Genomic DNA, 19,468 nt, shown 5'->3' with positions numbered 1-19,468 from the left:
GTTCGTGCCGCCCCGCCCTTATCCCCTCCCCGCCGGCCCGACCCCACCCTGATTCTCCTCCGCCACCGCCTTTTCTCCCACTTCCTTCCCCCAAAAGTTCTGCCCTCGCAGCGCAGCCACCTTCGCCGTTTTCCATAGGCCCGGCCCGTCTTATTGAGTCTACATCCTCCTCCTTCGAGCGCTGCTGCTGGTGCATGGACGGACCGTTTCTCCCCCTCTCTCCCCCCCCCCCCTTACAGCCGTGGTAGTATTTTGCAGCAAAGCCCCCCCCCTTCTCTTCCAGCCGCCGCAAAAAAAAAAAAAAAAAAAAGCCTTGTGGTACCTTTTCAAAGAGGAACGGCTTTATTGTGGCCTTGGCCCACTTTTTCAGAGGGGCTTCGTAAATAATCCATTTTTAAAATTTTTAATATTATTTTAAATAGTTGATATTAAATATACCGCTACAGCTTAGGCTCCAATAAATCCAGTAATCCTTGAAAGGTACCACAGGATTGGTGGCGGGGGTTCTTCTTCCATTACCACCCCCACCCCCTTGCACCGCTTAGGCATTTGGGATGTGCAAATGTCTTTCGGTGGAGCTGACTGCTCTGTGCTTAAAATCACTGGACACAGGTTCTGCCAACTTCACATATATGTGTGTTGAATGAGGGTGCTTTGCACGTACACACACAAAATTCCATATGCAAGTCTGTAAGCATCGTTTGTACAGTCAGGGTGATAATTAGCCCTTCTAGCTTTGGGCCAGATAGGGTCTAAAGTCCCCCTTTCCCCCAAATCAATAAAGCAGGCAAACGTCTTGACATGCAGTTATTTATAGGATGCTCATTGAATGAAGATATGTGTTATGTAATCCTGAACCTTAAAGATCAGAGGTAATTTTGCCACTGATTTGAATAGGTGGATTGAGCCTTTTGGGAGTTCCCCACATCAAGGAAGTGTATTTATTGCCCCCCTCAATCACATTGTGACCACTTAAATATTGTGGTGTGCACTCTTGGATCTTGCCTCATTTTAATATGTACCTTGTCTTTTCCATTCTCCCCCACCTGAGTGAGTTGAAATGAATCCACAGTATTTGCCACCTTTGTCTCTGTGCTAATTATTCTAACGTAACATGTTTCCTTTTCTTTTTAAAAATCTTATCACTTTTTACTCTGCAGTTCTTTATGGTAAAACTATAAATGCCACCATAAATAATTTCAGTAATAAATTGCAATGATATCATTTATAGCAACTATGAATTGCAAGTACAGATAGTGGAAAAGCCTTTTAAAAAAAAAGTTAACAATATAGATAGCCCATAAAACCATTGTCCCAGGATGGTGCCAATTCCAGGAACTTATCATCTATACAAAAACTAACAATGAAATGCTATTAAAGTTTAATAAACACCATAGAATACAGTGGAACTTAGTTTTGAGTAAGCATAGGGTTGTGCTCTAGATTCACAATAATTCTAGAGGAATACCATTTCTCTATACTTCTGCCTATTTTCTGTGAAGATATTTATTTAATTCTCTAACCTGGGCTGGTAGTTGCTTTTAGAATTGCTGCTTTTATGACCCAAATTCTTAAAGAAGTAATAAGCTAACTTGGTTCCTGCCAACTGTAAACTATGTAAAATGAGATTCTCTTTGGTTTGCTAAAGCAGTTTTGCCTATGCATATTCTTGGTACCTGTTGCTATTTACAGATTTGTTCATTCTTGAATAAATAAATAGCATTTAGTATGTTCATTAGTTGTTGATTTCTGAAAAGCCATGTATTGGTCCATAGAAGTAGAGAAACATGTTTGTTGATTCAGAAATTGTAGTTGCTGATGTTGAAATTAGGTTGAATTCTTTGCATACCCAGCTGTGCCCGACTTGGACCTGTTCACTGTAAGTCAGGTTGGGATAGGCTTAGGTGAAGTCTTATGCAACCCTTGGAATTCTCTCTTAGTCCCTAATTTTGACCATTTTTTTGTCCTCAAACTCTTGTTCCTGGTTCTTTGTAAGAATATATATATATATATATACACACATATATATATATTGCCATTGTTGTTTTAAAATAATTAGTCTGTTCCCTCATTGAATCTATGAATACCTGCATTGAATTTGGAATACTCGTGGCTTCATCTGGGTTGTGTTTTGGCCCAGATCACCTGCACTAGTGACAGTTCATTTTGGAACAAATAGGAATGAGCTTCTGATTTGCTAGAAGTTGGTCTAGATTTATATCAGTTCCCAGTCTCTGATCTCTTGTGGAGGCTGCACCAAGCACCCAGTTCATTTTCAAACATGCTGATCTGAAGAAGAGGAGTAGTTGGCTATTTCTTTCACTACTGTGGAGATGGTATTGTGGTGGGAATTATATTGTACTAACTGAATTACAGTTACTCATAATTTCTTAAGAGTGTGCTCATCCCAGAAGTATGAGCATACTTTTAAGAATGGTTGCACTTGTGTGCATTCATTCTACTTGGTCACCTGCTAGGCAGCATAAGGCCTCAATGCATATGCAGTACTTAAGTGCTGCCTTTGCCTGATTTTCTGCTAGTCTGCATTATGGTCTTGCCAACCTCTGCTGCCATCTTGAAGCCAGAAGAGAATGGAGACCAGAAAAATCCTTAGAAACCTTTGGGAGAGGACTAGTGAATCAAAAGTGGCACACTCCGGTTGTCTAGAAGGGGTGGGTGGGTTAGGGAGTTCAGTTCCTTCTTGGATACAATAACAGTCCTGGGATAAAAATGCATTCTGGGATTGGTCATTTCTGCAGCTGAGGAGGGTGAGATAATGGGTGCTTCACTTCTTCTCATGTGCCCAGAATGTCAAGATACAAGATTTCTCTTCCAAAGTGTGTGTGTGTGTGTGCTGGGTGGGGCAGGGGGAGTAGTTATCCATGTTGGTAGGCTTGCTTGTTTTTTCTCTGCAGTTCTGGATCTTTCACACTTTGGGTAAAAGTTCAGTTTACCTTTCTACACTGACAAAAGTGAAATTGCCACAGAGGACATGCAAAGGTTACCATGCTAGAGGGACTTCCTGTGTTTTTTACTGATACCATGACATTTGTTGATAATGTGTTGTTAAACATAGTCAGCACAGATAAGAATCAGGAAGTTATTTTGTGACGGAATTGGATGATTTCATAAGCCTGAGTTGTGGAAGGTGAGGTACTTGGGAGCTATTAATATTTTGTTCTCCCCCGGAAATGACAGTAAAGAAGAAAATGAAAGGTATTGTAATCTTAGCCAAGTACATAATTGCTCTGAACAACAACAAAATTCACTGCAAAAACAGTGAATGTGATTCTTGGATTATGTGTTTTCAGTATAGATGCAGAGGCATTAATAACTTTGTATAATAAGCTATTTCGGATGTTCAAGAACCATGATTTTATAGAACCGTAGAGCTAAACGACCAAAGGGCCACCACATTCCTCCATCACAAGATGATGTCATTTGTACACTAACTCAAGATCCAGATCATGGTATGCTTAGGCATACCACCAAAAGTGTCTGTAAGTGTAACTAAGAACATAAGAAAAGCCATACTGGATCAGATCAAGGATCCATCTAGTCCAGCATTCTGTTCACACAGTGGCCAAGCAGCTGTCGACCAAGACCCCACAAGCAGGACATAAGTGCAACATAGTAGCGTGGTACAGCCATCAAACACCAGTTACCCTCAAAGATTTGTATGGAACGTGGCGGAGTTGCTGTAGCTAAAGACTAGTTAGACAGTTCACTATACTACAGTACAAATAACTTAGATGAGGAACTGGAGGGCACCTGTGCCTAATGTTTTCACTCCCCCCAAAAATCCTTAATTGTAATAGAGCATGTATATGCACAACTCTTAACTTTGACCTCTGAAAGTTGAGACTGAGAGATGGCTTGTCTGATTAAAAAAAAAGTTCCCTTCTGTTAAGCGCAATACGGATAAGATCAATATGATTGCTGTCAGTGCTGATACAGAACTAATCGGTTCCATAGTTTTCTGAACCTCTTAAGACTCTGGGAAAGTTTATGTAAAACTCAGGTAGAGGCTTTACATTAGTAGTCAGGTAGACTATTTTTCCCCCCCGAGATGCTAGTAAATACACAATTGTTCATTGGATGATTATCCTAATATAGTTTTAAGACTTGCTTCAGTTTTGTTTTAATTTGACAAAAGAGTTGTTGCAGAAAATCCACAAGCAGGAAAGAAGTGTTGTTGTCAGTGTTAAGGTTTGCGTACATTTGTTGATACTCTGTTCTCAGCTGTTTTGAGCCAATTTTGTAATAAATAGGTTGGATACTATGGTGAATTGGCCAAGGCATAAATAACTCATTTGGCATTTGACGCACTAGAAAGCATATCCATCTCTGTCTGAAGAAGAAGCTGGAAGTACAAAAAGACACTTGTTATGAGTAGAAACTATGGTTTGGAAGAATCCTATATTACTTTTTCTGTCTCTGTTAACCAGCAGTCTACAAAGCAGTTGGGGTACAGTACAGATACTGGAAGGTTAGGAGCATATATGATCCCAGAAAATAGCTTCTGCATTTGCACCTTTAGACTTTCCAGGTGATGGTGTTACGGTCATCTACATCTAGTTAATATTTGGCTAAATCACCTTCTGACACTTTTCTCAAATAATCTTTGATACCAGAATATTTTCGCATCACTCTGTCTATCCTGAATTGTAGTGGAGGTGTCTTTTAGCCAGAAAATTGACAAACTGGATGGTATCAGATGAAACATAGTTAGTACGGATCTTTTATAAGAAGCCCGGGGGGGGGGGGGGACGACTAGCCTTCTCTTAAAATTTGGTAGCCCACATTATTCAGGTATGATCACATAAGATGAAATATTTCTATACATACTTAAGTTGCCATTGACCAGTGCTCCTTGTTGAAGAACTCACCTGTCCCAGAAATTGTCCAGTCTTCTGAATCTGGTTGAGATTAATTCAGTCTTTCTGCCCTTCACACATCTAACTTTCTATCCTCAAATACTTTGATTATGTGCCTGTAGAGTCTTCCCCCATACCTTTTGATTAAACGTTTCCTTTTGATCATTTCTTTACACTTGGTCTTTTCACAGTTAAGTATTATAAAAGGGCAGGAAACTTAATTTGAGGGGGGGAATTGCTTATAAGAATAGAAGTATTAGTGGAAAGGATGATGGTCTTATTTGACTTGTCTTTAGTGAACTCCAGCACATGAATGGGTTTAGAAGACAATTCCAATCAATTTGTGTTCTTTGCTGCCTGGCCTCTGTAATAGTTCAGATCTTGCATCCCAAACCAGGGTAGATGGAGACCAAATTATTCTCACCCTACCAGCACATCCCGTTTTCAGCACTGACTGAAATCAGGAAAGACAGGAGAAATGGAATTTCCTAATGTAAGAAAAGGATGAATGTAAGGTTGTGCTGTCAGTTTTCTAAGCCTTGGGATCCTAGTATAACTTTCATGATCCATAGCAATGTATCACTTAAAGTATTGTAGCTTACAATTAATTTCACAATATTTTAGACTGATAGGAAAACAAATATTACAGTGAGCTTAACTTTGTATTAATAGGAAGAACATTGAGTTTATATAATTGGCTTTGAAATTCAGATAATAAAGTAGGCCATTTCCAGTATTCCAAAAGCAGTCTGCAAATTCAGGTTTTGGTTGCCTTTTTGTTTGTCTTTGGTCATCCTGAATCAAGTAAAGGAATTGGGAGTGACCTGAAGGTCATCCCTAAAAATGTCAACTAAGTGCTCTGTAACTGACTGAAAGGTGAAGAAAATACTAATGACTTTAGGACAAAATAGAAAAGAATCCAGAAAATAGCACAGTGCCCCAATATAATTTACTGATGCATCTCCATCTTGAGTATTCTGTGCACCCCGGGTCTCCTCATATCTCAGAAATGATCAACATACGGAACAGTTCTATATGAGCAAAGGCTAACAAGATTAGAACCTCCTGCTCAGAAAGAGATAGCAACTGGATTAGAGATGCAAGTATGGAATGAGGTTTGCCCATTCACATAATACTAAAACTGGATCGCTCTGAGCAAGTTTCAGGCAAGCACACATTTTACCATAGAACAAGCTTGAAGTGCTTACTTGCACCAAACGTAATAGTAGTCAGTCATATACCAAAGTCAAAAAGGATTAGACAAATTCAGAATATCAACTTGAAAACTGCCAAAGGCTGGAGGAGGACACTAGGGAATGGAGTACCCCCTTAGTATCCTGGGCAATTAAAACATTGCTGCATTCAGACGTCACAACAAACCATGGCTTGTTGTAACAGGGCCAAGCCTGCACAAGCCTTGGGCTCGCAGGCTCTCCCTCTATCTTGTAGCTCATCCACAGTTTGGAAGCTTTTGCTTCTACTTTAGATTAACCAAATCTGACAAATCTGTCCGAATCTGACAAACTGGTTAATCTTAACTGTGGTTTGTGTAAAAAAAAGGCAGTTTAAACTATGGGTTATGAAGCTGATTACTTTCAACAAGCCATAATTAAGATTTACCACACTCTAGTGTTTGGGCATAACACTAGACTATTTTTAATCTAAAATGGAAGCAAAAGCTTCCAATTTCCTCCTTGCGGCTGTGCTGGGGGCGTACAAGCCTGAGGCACGCATAGGATAGTTCTTGTCAGGATAAACCATGGTTTCAGTTTGACCCTGAATGGTTTGTCTACTCAAGGTCTGCGCACTGAGGCAGGATCTTTCCCACCAAACTATCGCTAGTAAATTAATCCATATCATCTGTATTACTGTCAAGACAGTTACATGATTTTCTCCTGCCATAGTCCATGTTCTAAGCACTTGATGTGTAAGGCTTCCATGTACACCATTCAGCAGGAAAGCTGGCAATAATTCTGGGCTTAAGTATTTTCATTTATGCCTGTGATGATCACCTTCCCCAGCAATCTGTGTGACAGTGTCCTGAATCATCTCTGTATATCCTACCTCTTACTCAGAAGTATGTCTCACAGGCTTTTTGGAAACTTGCTTCCAAGTAAGTGTGCTTACTATTTCAATATTAGGCTGCTATCTTAAGCACACTTGGAAGTGAAATCAGTGAGACATACTTCTCAAAGGAGCCTTGTTTTCTTGACTTTGATCCTTCCACATTGGTCTTCCCTGATCTCTCTTGATATGTTGTTTGTGACACTGTCACATGTCAGGTTTTTAACATGTTTTATTTTGCCCTGCCTTTCCTCTTGGCGTATTATTCAGATTCCATATATTTTCATGACAATTGCAGTTACTTTTCAATTCTTTCCACGCAATGTTAATATGAAACTGCAATGCATGCTCTATTCCCGTGGCTTTAGATTTAGTTCAACACGAGTGATTCATAATAATTTCAACAGTATTTTGTTTCTACTGTAAGTTTAACTATGCTGGATAGGGTTGGCTTGAATGTTGTAAAGTTATGGCTATTGTATTTCTCGTCTGATTGCTACGTCTGATTTATGCTTTTAATTGTTAAGTTGCAGTGAGGGGAGAGTTCCTGTGGAGTATGGAGTAGATTTCTCTTTAAAGAACACACCTTGCCAATCAAAAGGTAAAGGTGCAGTCTAAAAGCTCCCAAGCTGGTAACAACCTACAGTATGTGACATTATGACATCCATCTTTCTGTGTCTTTCTCTAAAGGCAAGTGAGTACTTGGCATCCTTCTACACAAGCCTATACGCCCTTGGAATTTTCTGCTAGTGTTTTGTTTGTTGTCTTAGGTTTTCAGGTATTTCCGAGAGGCACAGTTGCAGATGCGTATGCCTGATCTTCTTGGGCCCTTTCCATACCTCCTGTGGTTTGAGTTGGGTCTCCAAATCCATAATTCTTTTAACAGGAATGGATATTGGGGGTGGGGGAGAACTGTTCTGGCAAATAAATGAAGCCTTGGAACGCATGAATCTGGCTTGGTCCAGACCTTGACTTAAAGGAAAGTCTCCCAGTTCTCTGCTGTGGCCTTTAGCTAGGACCTCAAGTCTGGGGCATATAGCAGTGTACGTCTTGACTATTAAGTCATGTAACACAGATGAGTTGTGGTTGAAAGTCCAGTTGCTTCAGACCCATGCGTTTTTCTTCGCTCTGTGAAAGCCTCTTGAACCTCTTATCTGGGAGAACTGGGGCTGCGAGCCACAAAGGGTGCTGGATGCCCTGCGGCTGGCACATGAGAAGACAGGCACAGCTAGGGCATTGTGGCCAAGCCAGGCAGCCTTTGACTCTCGCCTGTTTCACTGAAGGATGGAGATAGATATGAAATGCAACTCAAGCGCCTCTTGGGATTCTGGACAGGGGGAGAATTTTGTACCCAGCTGGCTCTGAGAGTCACCGAGCAGGAGAGATCACGGCTGCGGTGAGTGGCTGTGGCGTCATGCCAACACCATGAGCCCTGTTGTTGCTGGGTCTCCCTTTGCAGGTTATTTCTAGCCCCTGTTCCTGGAAGGAGAGCCAGTTCTTTACCGAGGTATTTTTGGAGACTCTCGCCTTCTCCTCTTTCTTGCTTTGTTTGGGCATAATCAGCCCATTGCATCCCGGAGAACCTAGCAACACCACCTGGCTTCCCATTGGCTCCCCAGCAGCTCCTGTTCTCCAATGAGAAGCTTGTTGCCATGGCAGAGGCACCACTGCACAGAAGCGAGTGAAGAGGCGGGGATTGAATTTGCTGCCTGGTGGAAATCTGCAGGGCAGAACAGGGACCAAGCAGAGGGTTAATGTGTAGCCTGTGGCCTGGAAGCGGAGTGCAGGCTTGGCCCTGTGCCAATGACGTACAATGCCAGGGTGGGCTGACAGAATGAAACTCCCCTAGGTAGCCCTGCATGCTTGGAAATACAGCTTCTTGGCTAATTTTTTTTTTTCTGCTGCAAAGAGAGCCAGTAACATGCTTCCCCTCCCGACCCCTCCCCAATCTGCTTCTCTCCCCCCCCCCTCCTTTGCACAGCAAGAAACTGCTCTGGCGAGGGACACATGCAGTCTCGAAAAGCTTGTTGTGTATTCTCCTTGTGTAAAGACCGGGCAGTTGTTACTGTACAGTTCCATCGGAAGCCATTGCAGCGGCAGAGCTGGCAATGCTGACATGTTCAGAAATCATGGGGCAGCCCATGAAAGTCTGAAATTGTAAGTTGGGGTTCTTTTGGCTTTAGCGGTTTACTGTACATTGCAATCGTTTAGCTTGTCTCGGCGTTCACTTCCTCTTGTCCCCTCAGACCACTGTTTTGTGCTGCTGTCTTTAAAGCAATCACTCTTTCGGTAATGCATTTTATGATTCCTGACGATTGGAAGAAATTGCCTTGTTGCATGAACCCGGTTTGTGGCAGATTCCAAAAACTGCACCAGTGATTTCCTTTCCTCCTCACTCCCTGAGGAGGCCCAGTTGAGAGATCTGGCTCTAGCACACATCTCTGCCGGTCAGCCTCAGACTGCATGATAGAAGCCCCTCCCTTTCAGTCAGCATACCACTAGGCTTCTGCCCATCCCCCTTCTGGGATTGCAGCAGAGAGGGGACCAACACAGAGGGCCAAGCTTAGCATAGATGTAGATCTTAATGACCACTTGCCCAGTGTGCTCTAATTGTAGAGGTGTAGGACAGGCGTCAGTATGTGCCAGGATCCTGGACAAGACTGCTCTCGTCATGCCTGCCTGCCTGCCTGCCATAGGAACAGGCCCCAGGAGTTCAATTCAGCTAATGGGCAGCTAGCAAGGATTCTCCTACTGGGACTGGTAGTCCTTTGGGGAGAAGGATGGAGAACTTGGGGTGGGGGCAGGCATTTCTCCTTCTCTGACTAGTGAGAAAAGATGGTGGCATCATCTTTCCTCCCAAAGGGATACAGGCACCTCTTCTTATCTATACTGTTGATTGCATAGGGCAGGGAGAATCTGTTACAACAAGAAAGCTTCTTATAAAATGTCATGGTGGAAACATAGCTCCTCCACCAGGGTTTCTTGTCTTCCCTTGCAGTTTTGGGTCGCTTGCATGAGTTGTCTGGAGTTCTTCTCCAAGCCTTCTTCTGTAGTATACCAAAAATTGTCAAGGGGACCAGCACACTGAAGGTCCAGAGAGCAAATGGGAGACTTGAGGACCAATAGCTGTGACTATTCTGACTTATAACTGGAATATAGCAGGCAATTATGGAGATTTTGTGCCCTCTCCAAGTTCCTAGCTCAGCTCAGCTCACCTCAGATTGAGTTGCAATGGAGGAATTTCATCACATACAAGATTGATCTGGAATGCTGCTTAGAGACCACCAGAGCCTTTGTGGTGGCTTTTTAAACTGGGGTAGTGGGAGCTTACACTTGAACGAACAGCTCAAAGAACAAGCTCGTACCTCCAGATACCTTGTCCCCCCCTTAAAACCCTTCCTTGCTACACAGCTGGAGCTTCCCTTAATACCATGCCGCAGAGGTATTCCGTCCGTGGTTACAGCCAGTGGATGCTTGTGGCTTGGAAGCACTTCCTCCAGATCCTATCAGGCGCTGTGGCAAATACTCAGACTACTTCAGCAAAGGTACAAATAGCACATTGTGGAAACTGGTGAGAAAAACACAAATCTTCCTTAAAATAGAGCACTGAAGATCCGATCTGATCCATGAGATCCTTTAAGGCACCAGAACCTGAACAGAAAGTCAAAGCAGCAAAACAAAGTTGAAGAAAAACTTAAAGCGAAAAGTCTCCATCGCTTTATTTATCTCCGTCAAACACGCTATCCTTCTAGACTTCACTTTCTCCCATGTAAGAGAACAGACCTTAAACAATTGGAGGAGCATTGGGATTAATCATGGGAAATGTTTCACTTTATTTTGGTTTCTGAAAATGCTTTGAAGCATTAAGTAACATATACCAGCCATTCAGCATCTCTGGTTTATTGGGGATAAGCAAGGTTATGCTAGCAGGGGACAGTGGAGACTTGCATTATACCAGGAATTAATTGTATTATTTTGTTTGGGCCTGGTTGGACTTTATTTTGGGATTCTGTGTTCCTTATGGATTCTAGGTTTGGGCATGCTAGAAATAACTCATTGGAAAGCTAGGATGCTAATCATATGAGGGGAAAATCAAAGGAATAGGAATATGAGTCATGGGGGCAAGACTGAGGGACATTCTGTCAGTGTTCAAAGATTCTAGAAGGAGGGGGGACATTGTTAGCCCATCTCAGTGAAAGTTTGGTAAAAAGTTTATTGAATTACATTTAACATGGGGAAAACAGCCTGACTGTAGGAGCAATGCAGCAGTGAAATAATCTTCCTGGGGAGGTTATGGGATCTGATTTGTTGGAGGTTTCCAAGGAAAGGGTAAAGTGTGCATATGACCAATGCTACATTTCAAACGAGCTCTTTTCCACCCACCTGCTCTAAACACTTTCCCCACATGAATTGGTGGCATTGCTGAAAGTATTCTTTCATACATTTGTGCAGTGCTTTTCTCTGATACCAGAATATGGAGGTATGGATGCATTTACCATCTGCCAGTGGGCTCTGCCTTGAAAAACTCCCTGTCCCATAGAAGGGCCTTTTCAGCTAGACTCATCCCATAGGAATTGTGATGAGGCTGGACCAAAAACAGGGTGAGGCTAAGAGAGTTGAGAAGAGAGCAGATGGCTTTAGGAAGAAGGCCTCCAGGCTGTCTTTTTCCTCCTACAGTCTACAGTTTTTTGTCAGTTTTATCTCTCATATAAGAAGACAAAACCTGAACTGCAAGCTGATCTTCAGAATACATGCTGAACTGCAGAATGTAATATGCTTCTGTATCCATCTCCTGTGGTGGGTTTGTCTGCACCTGCATACATTTCAGTAGTTTCATCAGTCACATTTATGACATGATCTCCTTTGATATAAGCGTTTTTGGGAAGAGTTCTGGTAATCTTTGGTACAATGGCACCAGCCCACAAGTTTGAGGTGGGGTCCACTTTTGGGGCCAGAAGGTATTCCTAATCATGCATGCAAAGATTGTAGTTAAGAACCATGTTTTCCCAATGCTGGGCCCAACAAACCAGATTCCAGAAGATGGCCAGGCACAGTTTCAACCACCTTTAGAATTAAGGACCATGCACCAGACAGTTCTTCAAATGTCATGGCATAGATAAGTTGGTGGGGGCAGTTAGGCCAGCATTTCTGCAATAAAAGTTTACACTTGTTGTATGCCACTGCCAAATGAAGCCTTACCTCTCTGCGGGCACTTCACATCATATTTGGGTAACACTAAACAGACTGATCAGACATCACAATCTAGAACTGGAAGAGTAGAGCCACTGCCTTGGTGAAACTGCAAGACTCTCAAGATTGCATTTGTGGAACGGAGATGCAACACCTGATGCACTGAATTTTCAGTTGCTGGGGAATTTTCAGTATGCTTTATTGCCTTCCTTTTCCTTGGCAGAATGATACTCCAGTGCAAAGTATTCACAGATAATCAACCTCTCTGGTTTTTGACCCTTCAGACATAGCCAAAGGATAGTTTGCCAGTTTGGATGTAACAGCAAACTTGTTTGTTGCGAAAGGTGAACTGTAGATGAGTGCAAAAGGTCATTCACATAATGCTAAACTATGTGTTGGAGTTAGGTCTGAACCAGGCTCTTGTGAGCTAAGCTGAATATTGACCAGGCAAGATCAAACAGGGGCTTGAAATAGAAGCAACCATGGAAAGTATACAAAACTCAAAGACTGATATAGACAAACAAAAGAGCTTGCTGGAAGAATACAATTAAGTAGCCCCATTTGGCCACAGTCTTACATTCTGTAGTTAAAAATGCTAGATTCCCTAAAATTCTGTACTAGAAGAAAGTTTTAAAAATTATATGCAAAAAGAGATAAGAATTAGGTTTACTTTGCCTATTTTTCTTATTTTGTCTATTTTGTTCCAAGTATGACTCTGTTTTGCCTCTGTATTGGTCTTTCCTAAGCGGCACTTCATTCCAGATAATGCATGAACTTTGAAACATATCTAAGGCATTTATAAACCTTGCTGTCAGGACTCAGTTTCATTAGGAAAATGTATAGCAACTGAAGTTTTGGTGTGAAGAAATCCTCATAGTAGCAGCCCCCCCCCTTTTTTTAATGATTTTATGATAGTAAAACTGCCCCGAGAGCATTTGCCAGTTGAGTGGTACACAAACCTAACAAATAATTAAATTGAATATTAATTTATTGGGGTATTTTAAAATGCAGGAGGGGGTTCCATTGCAAAATACTATTTGCCTGAAGGAAACCATGCTTGATTTTTCATCTGGAAAGTCATTAGCCATTGGACATTTCTATTTAGTCACACACACACACACTTTCTCAAAGTGCTTTCTGCAGTTTCTGGCACTACCATTTCTCCATTGCTGGTTGGCAGGGTATGTTTTGCTAGGAAAAAAAACCAAGGTCTGAATTATTGTGCCTCCACCCCTGAGTATAGAGTTGAAGTAAATTGGGTGCATGTTTGTAAATATATTGAAACTGCATGCTTTATTTTGGCAGGAGAGAATAGTGATTACTTTTATAAACTGTTTTAAGTGTCTTCACCAAACTCCTGTTGCCTCTAAGGATTTAACAGAAAGAGCTCATTCAGTAGCCATTCATATTTTGAAAAGCCAGGACCAATGAATTAATTCCTTTGGGAAAGTTCAAGGAGGCAAATGGTGGCCTAGAGGTAACATTAGTTAGAAAAGAGGAGTTGGGAATTGGCACGTTTCAGCCCTCGCCTTAGTGGTTTCTCTGGCTTGCGTTTAGAAACCTTTTGTCAGCTGTTCCTCTGATCAGTTTCCACTTGGCCATGGCATGTAACCAGCTGTTTGCTTTGATCCAGCCAAGAGAGCATTCCACGCCCGCTGACCTTCCATAGCCTCTGCAATGACAGCTGTGTGTAGCACTGCTTTCTTGTTAGCTTGCTGTGACTTTAAGACCTGCTCTCTCAGGAGCACAACCTGGGCGAGTATCATCCAAAAAGTGTGGCTGTGGACTTGAGCGGACTCTTTGTGGTGGGATAGGAGTGGTCTTTTCCTATGGTGATACCCTACAGCATCAAAACCCTTCTCCTACAATGCTGCTGACATTGCAGACACATTGGGCTCGACAGGAACCTTCCGGCTTTCTCCCCTCGACCTGCTACAACAGGAAGATGGTCACAGGTAGGGGCTATTTGTGACAAATGGGAGAGTTTTACTTAGCCGTTGAATGAGATCTTTGTCCTAAGCTGTGAGGCCATGGCAGTGAAGAACAACAACTTCTTAGGAGGACTTGAGGAACATCTGCCTGTCTGCAATTATGTAAGGGAGAAGGACATTAAAGGACTATTACATAGAGGGAAGTCTTTCTCTTTAAGATTTCCATAAGTGGGAGGGGGGGTTGTGTCTCTTGTGATATGAGAACATTCTTTAAGGGCATGGTGGAATCTCAAAACACCGTAGGGGAGAAAGTCAAGAAGTCTAGCATTTTGGCTAGAGTGAGCTTTTCTTGAAGAAGATGAAGAGGTGTAGCTTCCTGGAATGTGAGGGGTCATTTTGTCTTTAGTGGTGTGAGAGTGGGACTCAAGGTCTTCAGGGCTGTATGAGCCACATGCCAGTTAAGAGTAGCATAGCTGAGTTGGAATGAGTTTCTAATAGTGAGCATACACACGCACAGTCACTGGGTGCATCATAAGGGCCATGCTTGTAATTACCACTTTGTGGGGAGAATGTGTGTTTGAGGGACATTTGTGTTCCATATATGCTTTTTGGAGATCCTTGAACCACTACATTCTCATGATTGCAGAACTGCTTTTAGGCACTAGGGAACCAGCAGTGATCTTTGTGAAGTTGCAAGATAGCTGATTATTTTTGTTACTTACTTGCTAGCTGATGGAAATGCTCTTCCAGGATGTGCCTGGTTAAGATAGCTACAGTGTTTTCTGACCCAAAACATATTGTTGTACAAATCAGGCCTCCTGAGAAAGAAAAATGTTATTCAGGAGGGGGAAAACCCTTTCAGTTTAAATGCATGAGCTCATATCCTCCATCTTTCCAAAGATGGAGGAATACTTCCTTTTACTGAAAAGTAGGGAAGCACTTTGAGTTAACCTATAGCCCTTTGTTTCTAAATGCAAAAGTCCTAAAGAGCTAAAAGCAAAATCATATCTGTGAGATTTGAAACTTTAATGAAAAATCTGTAACTGCAACTTAATGATAAAACACTTGTTAAGCTAGGCCTGAAAGTAGAATGTGCCCTGGACTTAACTGTTTTTGTCGTTGTTAATTCTGTGTAGGCACTTAAGCTCTGGGGAAAGGCATTCAAGTGTTCAGAATAGATTGTACAAATGTGTTTCTATTTGCATAATTCTGCTTCTGTGATTTCACAGGGTTTTCAAGAAATTTAAAAAGTTTTGGCAAAGGTTGAGGAATGAAAGACGAGGGGAATAGAGTACTGGTGGCTTTGGGGGGGCAGGAGAAGAGGAAATATGAGCCACAGGAACTGTGCAAAGCAAGGCACTATTCTCTGACTATTAGAGAGTTCATTTGATAGTGTGTGCAGACTTTCAAGCTTTGCTGTCCATCTATAAGTGCTTAAAAATCTCTTTTAAGCAATGGCATCTGAGTTGCCCAGAATACCAGATTCCACACTTCGTACAACAAACCCACATGCATGGATCATGCATTGCTCTCTCTATTAATAAAGACATCCTTTTATTAAGATAAGTCATTCCTGAGAAAACAGGAGATAATTTAAAGATAGATTCTGTCATTCTTCATTGTGACAAGAGGCATAGGAGTAACCCTAGAGTTGGGCCGAGTTGCAAAGGATTTTCCACAACTTGTTTTTGAGTAAAGACTTGTATTGTGACATATACATTAAATCCCACAGTGTTTTCATTTGTACCCACCTCCAGTTGAGAAGAGGTGCTGGCTCTTTTTAGCCCCTTAGTTAAGCAAGCTCTTGAAGGGTATGACTCCAGTAGCCTTGTACTGTGTTCAGAAATGTTCAGTGAACTAGTCTGTCTATACAGGACAAGAGCACAGCTTCAAAGCCCTTTTCATTAATTGACTGGCCCTGCTAATAAACATGCAGCTGCAGCCAGCTTGGTGTTAGAGAAGCGCTATGCTGCCAGGAATTTGATGTAGTGGGACCTTAAGCAGGTGCTCCTTCTTGCCAAGTCGGTTCTGGGGTTTTGTGCCTCAATGTAGCAGAGCTAGGAATAGAAACGGTTAGCTCCCTCAGCCTGTCTGCTGCTTTATCCCATTCCAGCCACTCTTAACACGTCCCTTCCACATCTAAGAATAGCACTTAGTAGTTCTGATGGTTGCCGAGGCACCAGCAGTAGTAATAAAATTGCATTATATGTCCAAAATGAGCACTGTCTAGGCTAGCAATACCTATATTTCCAAAAGGGCAAAATTTCCCCAGGTGGAGAGTGGCCAGAAGCACAATTAAGAGAAAAGCTCTATGAATATAACTTGCAAGACCAATTTTGGAGGCTCCAAAGATTCATATTCTGAATATTTCTGCAGTGTTGTGTGGGTTCTTCTTGAGATTAAAGTTCTCTTAGAGTCTACCATCTGTGCTAGTATGGTGTGATACAGAGAACTGGTGTACTTTGGTGTCGAGAAGGCAGGGCTGGATGTGGGAGCATCTGGTTAAAGTCCCCGTCGAGCCATGGAACTTACTTTGGGTGAACTTTGGGCAAGACATTCTCTTTGGTCTAACGTACCTGGCTAATCCCAATTAGGTCACTGTACCTCCCAGTCTGAATACATGGGAGCATAATCTGTAGGCCTTGGCCCAATCCTTTCAGCCTAGCTCCACTTCACCTCACCTCCTTCCTGTTTGTAGTAAACTCTGTATGAATTAGAGCTGACTGCCTAGGAAAATGGAAATGTTGAGAGCAGTAGTTCAGGATAATGCAGGCGGTAGCTTGAAGTGGGGTTGGAGAACAATATTTTGTCTGTGTTTCTGTGAATGAAGTGATTATGGGGAATATAGGTTCTTCAGGCTTCATGCATTGATCTCAAGCAGATTTGTAGGCTAGGTGGTTACAGGCTGTTTTCTGTATATTTCTTTGAGCTGTTCAGTAAAATCCAACAAATAAAGTACAGCATGTAATACAGTACAACTGCCTTGGATGCCTAGTGTGGAAAGGTGTATACATCTATATAAATATGAAATTAAATGGCAGCATAATTAATTGCCCCACTACATGTAGAATCTATATGCTGAATTAATGTGTGAACCAGCCTTAATCCATTGTTTTGACTGCTTACAGACATGTGATTGGCTTATGGTGCTTGTCGGCATGTATGCTTATGAAACAGAATTTAGAGGCTGCAATTTAAGTTTGTACTTAAAAACACATATCCACAACTTATTTATTTATTTATTTATTTATTACATTTCTATACCGCCCAATAGCCGGAGCTCTCTTGACCTTTGCTGGGCCCCACAACTTCTACTGTGGGGCCCAGCAAAGGTCAAGGAGTAGATAGATACCTGATGCTGAAGCGAAGCAGGTGTAGACCAGATCATTTTTTTTGTATGAGAGATCACAGGGAAGCACCATGTAAGAGCAGAGCAGGGTATACCTAATAGGTTTTTTTAAAAAAACTTATGCTGCTACTGTTTATGGTTTATATATCACTTTTAATTTGTAAAGTGCTTTAATTTACAATCTTTATGAATGATGATGTCGTGAAGGGCAGGGGGAGGAGGGCCTGTATATTGTATATAGCCCCATAAGTGTTCAATGGCCCTTCTGTGCACCTTGCAGCTCCCTGTGGGATCCTATCAGTTTATTTATTTATTTATTTATTACATTTTTATACCACCCAATAGCTGAAACTCTCTGGGCGGTTCACTGCAACAGGGTCCCCACGTACAATGCTTGACTTTTCGCTCATAGAAGTGAATAGCAGCCATCACATCACAGAGCACATGCATTATATGCAGAAGGTTCCAGTTCAGTGGATGGCATCTCCCATCACAGGTTCTTGAGCAGGGGAAGACCTCTGCCTGTAGTCTTGGAAAGCTCCTGCCAATAGTGTTCTAGGAGGATTAACAGCCTGGGTCTTTTATATATTCAGATTTATATAGGGGAAAGTCAGGGGCTGAGGAACACCATTGAGGTGGGACCTAAATTGGTCACTGCCTCAATGAACCCAGTGCCTGGGGCAGATTCTGCCCCACTCAACTGTGTTTCACATTGCAGTATGTTTCCCTTGCTCCTTAAAACTCAGTGGGAGCCACTGAGAATGGCTCCTAGGGCCCTGAATTTACAAACTGCTAGCGAAATGTCTGTCATGAAGGGCAGTGTGTATGTAGAGGGGAGAATCCGTATATTGCAATGGCTCCTAGGGCCATGTTATTGGGAATTGTCTTTTACTTACATAGATGGTTTGGACCTCACAATAGGATTGACTATTACTGAATGATTAGCAAGGCTATATGTTGCAAGATCTTTGATAGCACAAGGTTTGGTATTGGCTGCAGAATTCAACATCCTGAAAATCCTTGCTTTTTTTTTTCTTTCTTTAAAGTAAGTTTCTAACCCACACAGAGAGGAGCTTAGTTTGAAAGTGCAAGCAACATAATGATGTCTCAGAAGCCAATGTCAGATTTCCAGCAGTCATGTATTTGGGCTTCTGGGTTCTGCACTATCACTTCCCGTGACTAGTAGAAGCAGGAGAAATTATACAAAGATGCATATATGTATAGACGTCACAAAATTCAACTTTTCTTGGCACACAGTTGGGTTTCCATGCCACAGATGTTTTATTTGTTGTAAGTAAACAGGACATACCATCCTGTTCATAATTAGTAATATTAGAACCTTAGTCGGCAACTGTTTTGGGGTGGGGGTGGGGGTGGAGGTTGAAAAGTAGATACAAAGGCATGCACCTCTGGGCAAAAGAGTCCAGAAAATGGAAATGTATATCCTGAACACCAGCATCACCTTCCAGCAGTATTTTCCACAATTAGGGTTGGTGGGCACATTCATCTGGCAAGTTCTCATGCACAGGCTCCATCAAATGAATGTAAGCTTCAAACTCTTGTGCAGCTCCTCTTCCCTTCAGTTCCCAAGTGGAGCACACCTCAAGTTCCCAGTGTGTAGCTGCAAGCAGTTGCCAAAGAAGGGGTAGTGTTGTTTCAATGCTTGCAATACCGCTCTGCCAGCTATGCAGGTACCCTGTTTTCTGCTAGTCCACATGGCAGATGGGAAGTAGTTCGGGCTGAATACTGTGCACTGCTCACTATGGGAGCAGAGGTGTTGTCAAGAAGGAGGCACCTGCCTGTATGTCCTGCACTGACCAACGCTGAGTGCAGAAAGCTGCTGTGTGCGTGAGTCCTAATGTTAGTTGCCGTTTCCAAAGTGATGGCTTCATCTCTGCTGCCTGGATACATCTTGCTGCTTTTGATGACCGCACAGGCATGGAGCAAGAGAAAATGCCCAGCTCTTTTAACTCTGTGAGGGAATAACATTGAAGTATTGTGCAGGAGTAATTCTGTTCAGGTCCATAAGCCACAACAGTTGGACCCAGGCCTGTCCA

The 19,468-nt window shown here is 42.3% G+C and overlaps 1 protein-coding gene and 1 long non-coding RNA gene across 3 annotated transcripts in view; both read left to right on the top strand.

Moving 5' to 3' along the window:
- The window catches only part of LOC134408458 (uncharacterized), a 119,651-nt gene that overhangs the window by 21,627 nt on the left and 78,556 nt on the right, over nt 1–19,468 (top strand). The gene's annotated exons all lie outside the window — the stretch shown is intronic.
- DYRK1B (dual specificity tyrosine phosphorylation regulated kinase 1B) overlaps nt 1–19,468 on the top strand; it is a 29,370-nt gene that overhangs the window by 468 nt on the left and 9,434 nt on the right. Inside the window, exon 1 of one of the 2 annotated variants that reach the window (XM_063139672.1) lies at nt 13,811–14,086. The exons of the other annotated variant lie outside the window; for it this stretch is intronic. Coding sequence (XP_062995742.1) covers nt 13,999–14,086 — 88 coding nt within the window. The 5' untranslated portion in view covers nt 13,811–13,998. Of the gene's footprint in view, nt 1–13,810; nt 14,087–19,468 lie in introns of those variants that run through there. 2 annotated transcript variants of the gene reach the window in all.

Source organism: Elgaria multicarinata, chromosome 13 (assembly GCF_023053635.1).
Source record: "Elgaria multicarinata webbii isolate HBS135686 ecotype San Diego chromosome 13, rElgMul1.1.pri, whole genome shotgun sequence".
Classification (NCBI taxonomy): domain Eukaryota; kingdom Metazoa; phylum Chordata; class Lepidosauria; order Squamata; family Anguidae; genus Elgaria; species Elgaria multicarinata.
Note: the sequence above shows the minus strand (reverse complement) of the source record. Positions and strands in the feature narration are given on the sequence as shown.